The sequence below is a fragment of the Notothenia rossii genome (genome assembly GCF_949606895.1).
Source record: "Notothenia rossii genome assembly, chromosome: 10".
In the NCBI taxonomy this organism is placed as follows: domain Eukaryota; kingdom Metazoa; phylum Chordata; class Actinopteri; order Perciformes; family Nototheniidae; genus Notothenia; species Notothenia rossii.
The window spans coordinates 48,086,647-48,095,201 of NC_136908.1; the positions used below are offsets into that span (position 1 = coordinate 48,086,647).

The 8,555-nt window shown below is 37.3% G+C and overlaps 1 protein-coding gene across 1 annotated transcript; it reads right to left on the minus strand.

Moving 5' to 3' along the window:
- Positions 1 to 204: 204 nt before the first annotated feature.
- Positions 205 to 7,536, minus strand: pax4 (paired box 4; the record flags this gene model as incomplete). Its single annotated transcript, XM_079655670.1, has 11 exons — positions 205 to 527; positions 795 to 900; positions 1,323 to 1,390; positions 1,470 to 1,539; positions 1,617 to 1,699; positions 1,787 to 1,927; positions 2,669 to 2,759; positions 2,843 to 3,058; positions 3,834 to 3,964; positions 6,942 to 7,009; positions 7,526 to 7,536. The coding sequence occupies 11 exons, from the start codon at positions 7,534 to 7,536 to the stop codon at positions 205 to 207; spliced, it is 1,308 nt and encodes a 435-aa protein (XP_079511796.1).
- Positions 7,537 to 8,555: the final 1,019 nt, after the last annotated feature.

The following is an 8,555-nucleotide window of genomic DNA, read 5'->3' on the forward strand; positions in this document are numbered from 1 at the left end:
ATTTACTCCAGGTGGAACTAAAGTCTGATTTAAGACTTGATTATATTTCACATCATTAATCCAAATCTGCAAAGTTACTAAAGATATTACATAAATGTAGTGGAGTAATAGTACACGATTTACTTCTGAACTGTAGTGGAGTAGAAGTACTGTGTAGTGTAAATACTCAATTAAATAAATGTACTTAGTTACTTTACACTGCACTTAGTCCAGACAGGCGTTCACATCCCAGGGCTGCTGTGATAATAGAAACCTCTCATCTGGTTGGAACTGACTCCATGTGAAAGAGATGCCCGGCTGGTTCCAGCACTGAATCACAGGGAGGTGGGCTCTGAGGGTCTCAGCTACTAACGGCAGGGTTGTCCTTGAGTCAGTGTGATGCTGGACCAATGGACAAGTGAATCTGTCTCTGTGGAGAATATCTAGTGGAGTCTTGTCAGCCATGGTTTGGGCCATCGTGTTATTAGACTGATGGAAGAATGAGGGTGGGACTGAGATGGATGTCATATGTTCAGAATTTCTCACACCTGTAAATCAGATTAAAAAAAGGGAATTAAATAATGTGTTCACTTCAGCTTATGTAGGAGTCTTTTTACTCCTAGGGTTAAAGTATTTTTTTTTATAAAGTACAATTTGGTGTGCTTCCAAACCATAGATATTATACCAATAAGTCACTCCTCTGTAAACTCCCCATTACATTCGACGTGGACAATCATTTTAGAATCTAGACAATCAAACCACAGAGCTAACTGAACACATTGATTTGCTCAAAATAGATTTTTGTTGATTATTACCTGTTTCTGTCGGGAAGAGGTAGCCATTTTGCAATTTCCTGGCAACTGTGTTGTATGTAGGGCAGACATCTGAGTTTTCACAATAGATTCTTGATTCTTCCGTTGCCTTGAAATTGACACAAATACAATTCAAATGAATATCCACAAGAAACCAAACTGAATCGCATTCGTCACACTACTACACCAGACCCCTAAACACTTCAAATGTCTCTCTATAGCATTAAATATCCATGAAAAAATAAGCGTTATTCATATTAAACAAGCAACATTAGGGATTGTTTGGTAAGAATTTCGACAACTCATCTAATTAGCTTGATAATCAGTTTGATGAGATTTGATTGACAGTGAAACAGCACACCAGCTGGTGTCAGATTCTGATTAAAATGTTGTTCAATCCTGATTGGTGGATGGAAATCCGTGAAAAACTGTGTGTTCATGTACAGTGTGACTCCATCGCTCAAAGGTAAAAGCTGATTCAGAAGGAAACATTTTGAGGTTTGTCTCACAAAGTGTTCATTAGCACTGTACCTGTTGAGATGTGAAGCTGTGTGGTAGTGTTGGATTCACAGGGACAACGTCTCTTTGCTTCTGTAGATCTGCAGGAGAAATGTATTCTGTCAAATAATGTACCATTATGCAAAATCTGTCGAGGCCTTTTCATTAACAGACACACACTCTTACTCTGTGCGGTACATCTGTGTTTGGCCTCCCTCCTCCATTTGGCCCTTCTGTTTGAAAACCAGACCTTCAAGAGACAAGATATGATCAGATAAATGTGTAAATCTCTATGAGAATTTCAATGATTTAAAAATAAGACTCTACCTTGATTGTATCCTCAGGGAGTTTGATTTGGGAGGAGAGTTTCTCTCTCATGTACATGTCTGCATACTGGCTGTGAGAGAACTCTGATCCAGGGGATAGAAACGTGTTTTAAAGTGAGCTTCTCTTAATGGAAAGACGCAGTGTTGTGTAAGCTTGAGATTTGAAGTCACCTTGCTCTAGAGCCGTGCTCTGCTCCGGGGTGAAGGTGGTTCGGTTCCTCTGCTGAACACCTTTAGGCCTCTGGTCGCTGCTGCATACGGCCTCAAACATCTTTCTCTCGTTCACCTCTTCTTGAATCAGAGAATCTAAATCTGTAGATGCACACATTTTGTTAGATTAAAAGAAAAATTCTAAAAAATGTAGCCTATTTATGTAGAAAATCTACTGGCTTGGTTTACATTTTTGGCTTTAGTTCTGTCATCATATATTAGTGACTGGTTGACAGATGTGGAAAAAGTACTCAGATTGTGTAATTAAGTTAAACTACCAACGAGCAGGAATACTCTGCTACAAGTAAAAGTCCTGCATTAAAATCTTACTCAAGTAAAAGTACAAAACTTTTGGCATAAAATATACCTAAAGTACCAAAAGTGAAAACAATAAGTTATATTCCATTATGGCCCATATCAGATTTAAAATATTACATATTTTATTCTAATTATTAATGCATTAATGTCAATTTTGCACTTTGTAAAGATGGGGATTATTTAAATTACTTGATATAATGCTGGGTAGTTTAACCTATAATAATACATAATGATTGGTTGGTTTCTAATCTGTAATATAAATCCATACCTGCAAAGTAGCTAGTAACTTCATTTGTAGAAATAAATGTAGTGGAGTAAAAATTGAAGAATGCATCCAAAATGGAGGCAAGTAAAAGTAAAAAGTAGCATAACTCAAGTGAAGTAAAATACCTCAAAATTGAACTTAAGTACAGTATTTGAGTAAATGTAGCTACTTAATTACATTCCACAACTGCCGGTTGTGTATAATGATAATCAGCTGGAGATAATCAGCTGTTCCTTCTTTCATTTATTCCAGTGATTTACCATCCTCAGTCCTGATGCGGGCATTGTTCTCCATGCACATCGGTCCATGGTCCAAGTGAATCTTCCTTAAAATTCGATTTATAGACGACACCTTGCGGAACACAGAGAGTAGAAAGCAGCATGTCAAATGCTTGAACAGTTTCGGTCTTATGACAACATAAACTTGTCACTTACGCTGGGAACTTTGGAGGCTTTGCATATTCGTGCTGATGAGAGTCGTTTCCGTATTTCCCAGGCAAATATGGTTGGATTTTCCCTTTTGCACTGGATGATCGTGGTGATGACCCCGGGGGTGAGGAGGCGAGGCCGGCTCCCCCCGATGGTTTTCGGCTGCAGGAGTCCAGTGCGCTGGTAGCGGCTCAGGATTTTACTGACGCACCCGTTGGAAACCTGAAATACGCATTGGGATAATTTATTAGAATAGGCCTATATTATACAGTGACAGAGGTGTGCGAAATACTCAGATCTTGTACTTAAGTAAAAGTAGAAGTAGCCTACCAGATTCAAGTTAAAAGTCCTGCAATGTTACTCAAGTAGTAAGAAGTATTGGCAGAATCAGAAACAGGTTTATTGCCAATAGGTTAACACACAACAAGGAATTTGCCTTGTCCTATGCTGCATACATAAACACAGTTAAAGAAGATAAAACAATTATAATAAAGATATTGAAAAAGTATTTACATGGAATCTGGAACCAGGAAGTTCAAGTAGCCAATCATCATGCAAATTGGTTCATTTCAGAATAATATATATGATATGTTTTTATAATTATTGATGATTAAAGTGTTATCAAAACTGTTAAAGGTACAGCTAGTTTGAATGAGTTTGTATACTGCAGGGAGCTGGTGAATTTACTCCAGGTGGAACTAAAGTCTGATTTAACACTTGATTACAACGTTCATCCAAATCTGCAGAGTAACTAAAGGTATTAAATAAATGCAGTGGAGTAAACGTACAACATTTACCTCCGAACTGTAGGCCTAGTCGAGAAGAAGCACCAAGTATACAGCAAACAATTGACTCAAGTACAGTGCTTGAGTAGATTGAGTTGTAAAGTGATTATTGTATTTACTAGATCTTGTGTGAGAATATTAAACCATCAAAACGCCTAAGCCACCTTTTCACACTGAAATCTGAATAAATGGTGCAGAACAGTTTTCCGTACCCGCAAGATCCTGGAGATCTGGCTCGGCCGGACTCCCTCCGAGGCCAGCTCGATCATTTTCCTCCTTTTGGACTCCGGAAGAGGTCTGCCGTTGAGAAACATCCCTCCGAGCTGGTTTACACTTCCACCACCTTGTTATAACACAACATATGCTATTTAAATCTGTTTTACAAAGTGATTTCAATTGCTTAACCACTCTGGAAAAATAACAAACTTCCTTTACATCTACTAAATTGTACATCTGGACTGTGTCTAATGCGCCACAAAGCCTCCGCACATGGTTTGAGTCTTAGAATGGAATTACAGACTTAAAGTGCAGTATAATGGAATCATAAAAGTAACCTTTATTTGGCAGGTCGTTGGCCCCGCACATCTCAGCTGGCTCCGAGGCCTGATGGTGAAGTTGCTGATAAAAACAAATGCTCTGCTTCCAAAAACACCTTTATGATATAAAAATAGCACAACCAAACAAAAATGTCGCTTGTAGAGAAAATGAAATGTCCAGGTAGCTCCGCGCATCTCTGATAAATGACAATGAGAGGATCACGCCCTTCAGCAGACATTTATAGACCTGCAGACCTGCATGACGTGTGGCCTGCTACCTGAAACGCAGAGGTGGAAGTACACAGATCGTGTAGCCTACTTAAGAAAAAGTAGAAGTACCAGAGTGTAGGAATACTCCATTAAAAATAAGTCCTTCATTCAAAATGCTGCTCAAGTAAAAGTACAAAAGTATTAGCATCAACATATAGTACCAAGAGTAAAAGTACTCGTTGTGCAGATTGGTCCATTTCAGAATAATATGATATGTTTTATAATGATTGATCATTAAAGTGTTATCAAAGCTGGTAAATGTGCAGCTAGTTTGAATGACTTTGTATACTGTAGCTTGTGAATTTACTCCAGGTGGAACTAAAGTCTGATTTAAGAGTTGATTATATTTCCCATCATTAATCCAAATATGAAAAGTTACTAAAGGTATAAATACATGTAGTGGAGTAAAAGTACACGATTTACCTCTGAGTTATAGTAGAAATACAAATGAGCAACATTTTAGATAAGTCCCTTGACATTTTACTTAATACTTGAGTAAATTTACTTAGTTATTTTACACCACTGCTGAAATGTCAATATTGCCTTTAAGCGAAAGTTTATATTTATATATATTTCTCTTCAAGGCATTCCTTTCAGGGATATTCAAAAACAAGAGTCTAATGTGATTCAAGCATCAGAGGAAGGATTGAGTCATGGACATTAAATATTCTGGAACATTCCTCCAAAGAAGGAAGCTTACATTTTACGTCGATCTAGTTAATGCACATACTAAAGTAATAAAGTATTGTAAAAATAATTTAAAAGATCTGAGTTACATGGGCTCCATAAACTAGATTAACTTCTAGGATGTTATAAAAAAAAAATACAACCATATTTGCACCGTCTTTTTTGGGGCAATATCATTTTATTCGTGAGAACAGTGAACTGGATAAAGGTTGCATTTCTTGGTCGACATTATAAGCGCATATATCCACTTATCCGTCAAAATCGTGATTTGATTCAAAAGGTCTGTGTACTGCTGTTACTACAGAGTTAACATACTAATATATATTTTGTCATCCAGATTTGTCTACTTTTGCGCAGTGGCTGCACACAATCTCAATCAGACAAATCCATTGTCAGTGCAACACAAATCAGTGTTTAACTTTCTGAATCGGTGCATGTTTTACAATTACATTTAAGTTACAAATGCCATCTTTCAAAGCAGCAAAAATATCAACACTGGTATGCTTCCCATCCCATAGTGACTTTAACACTTGTGGTCACGTGACTCGAGCATTCTTTCCGCAGCCTAAGTGGCTCAGATTAAAAGGATCTCTGGTGTCCTTTCATAAAACAAACATTTGGAAATCTGCGCCAATGACGACTGCCATATGGTAAAGTGCTTTTGATAAATCATAAATCCATCACCCAGACTCTCTTTATTACATTTTCTTTTAAAACGTGAACAAATAGACTCGTATGTGGGCGCAAGAAGAGGGCCAATTGGGGGACCTCGTTTATCCAGAAGAGGGAGGCTAAAATAACCCTCACAGATGTTCCTTGGGCAGCCAGCAGATAAAAATGCGTTGTAAACGTTTCGAAGGGAAATATTTGACGAGCAAATATTAGCCCATGCGAAAAACCCACACGAGGCTCGTCTTTTGGCCTGTTTAATGACTAATTGAATATCATTAGTTGGGTCCACACAGATCGAAGTGCCACCGAAATAAAGCCTGAGATTTTAAAATGCCATATGGCCCAAATTATACATTAACCATGGGTTAGAGGACAATAATACTCTCTGTGTACAATCAGCAGGTTAGATAGAGGACATCCATTTTGGACACCATCATCTCCTTGCCAACCGAGACAATGGAAAAACAAGGCAAGCCTTTTTATTTATTAGCACGGAGTTAATGAGGTCATTGATTTATATTACTTTATAGCTCGTACAGTGTGTGCCAAACGAGGATGATTAAAGTACTTAGCTTGTGTTGTTAAGACATTACCTAATATTCGTGGTGCGTAAATTCGAGGCTCGCCAATAGAGGGGGCGGGAGTTTATAAGTCTGAATCGTGCCAAAAAAAAAAGTTAGCATTTTACTACGATATTTGAGGTGTTTTTGGCTTGCATAAAACACCTATGTCGTTGCTTTACTGCGCCTTGAAGCGTTCAGAAATGCAGGTTATTCATCCGCGTAAAAAGGTTTCCAAAACCTCTCCAGTGCGCTCTAAGGTGTAGCTTGCGCAACGGAGCTGCCTCCCTGGTCGATTCTCTACAAAGTTTCTTCCTACTTTTATGAGCTTTGGTATCTTCCATTTTGATTTTTACTCGAGTTAATGTTTTTTTATTCTGTAAAAGCAGACGCTTGCGTAAATCCTTTATCTGCATCCTGCAATTTATAGAGGTGCCATAGTGCAGATTGCAGGAGTGGGCTTACACACAAAAATAGTTTTAACTCGGTTTAGTATACAGAAAAAGTCCATGACAGATTTTGTGTTTTGCGCACAAAATGATCACATGCGTATGGGATGTTAATAACTAAATTACCTAAAAGCTTTCACTGTTACCTTGTATCCTCTTCTTGGTGAAAGTGCAGAGAAGCGAATAGCGTGCTGCAAAGACAATGAAGCTATACCTGGAGAACACAGTTGGCAATCTTAAACAGTGTACTGAATTAAATCTTTATTAAAATACATGCATTTATTTCATGAAAATGTAACTCTGGGAGCCTCTATTTATCACTATAATATAGGAGGAATAAACAACAAATATACAAGTAAATAAGTCATTATTTCTACAATCTGATACCAACTCATTGTATATTTATTACTGATCATGTTTCCCCCCCTCAGGTCATATCACAATGCCAATTTCGGTCCTGAAACAACTGAACTAAGTGAGTAAACAAATAACAGTTTGACAATGTTTAGTTAAACATATTTATTTACATCTAAGCTACTTAGAGGTTGCAACTATTTAAATTGATTAGATATTTATTTAAATATAGGAATATAACAATATGAAAATGACACTTTAGTGCAGAAAAAAAAGTCCTTATTTTACATGCTATATTTCCTGGTGATTGTCACACTGCTACAAACTGGTATAGAGTTCAGTTCCCTTATACTGTGGCCTCAAACCAACTACATACCAACGGGTCATTTTCAACCTCTATGCCAAGGAGCATTCTGTCTCTCCCTGTCACACACAGTTCATGGTCGTACAAGCTACTCCTTTTGGGAATTAATGTCAGAGCATTAAAACATGAAAACATCTCAAGGTATTTAGCCTGCAAATATTTAGAATAGGTCCCATGAGCAATAATGTTCTTTGCCAGCCATGCCCTGTTTCTTACTCACACATGACATATGAGATCTGCCAAGTACAACTGAGCAGCAGCAGAACAAAACAGGCAATATCAAATCAAAATCTTCTGGTGCAAGATTATCCCCAATGTTATGATATCGCAGCAAAATCGACAGGGAGGTTGAGATATCATATTCATTTTAACGCAAATCTTATTTCAGTTTAAAGTGACATGCAATCTGTGATAACATTAACTTTAACAATGGCTCCTTAGGTTTCATATAACAGTGAGCATGCACAATACTTGCAGCCAACATTAATTATATTAATTCCACCTGATTATTTCCAGTTGAAACGTCTATTGTGAAAAGGGTCCATAAGTTAATGAAAAGTTCAATTTTCAGAAGTATTGAATTGAACATCTTTTGTATGCACAGTGTACAATTGCATATTTGTGTGTAGGCCTAAGTCTGACAACTTGTGAAATGTTGTAAGTTAAATTCAAATGATTTGGTAAAAAAAAGGTCTCACATACTATGAAATTCTTTTCTGTTTATTTCCTTTCCATCTTGGAATCTTTTGGAGAAAGCTGCTGGACCAACCAAAATGAAGAGAAGAAGATATGCAGGAGATAGTGTGGATTTACAATACAATAAGGTACAATACATTAAACAATAACATTTAATGCAAATCCAGCATTTGTAATATATTGTTGAAATCTCTTTTGTGCTCACGAAAGCCCAATTTCTTACTGGAAACTGTTGCTAAATGTATAGCTAAGTAATTTATCATTGTATAGTCTCGCTTGTGTGGACTCAACATTTCCGTCAGCCCGTGAAGGCAGCATTGTAGTGTTAACTCTATGCTGACGTGTC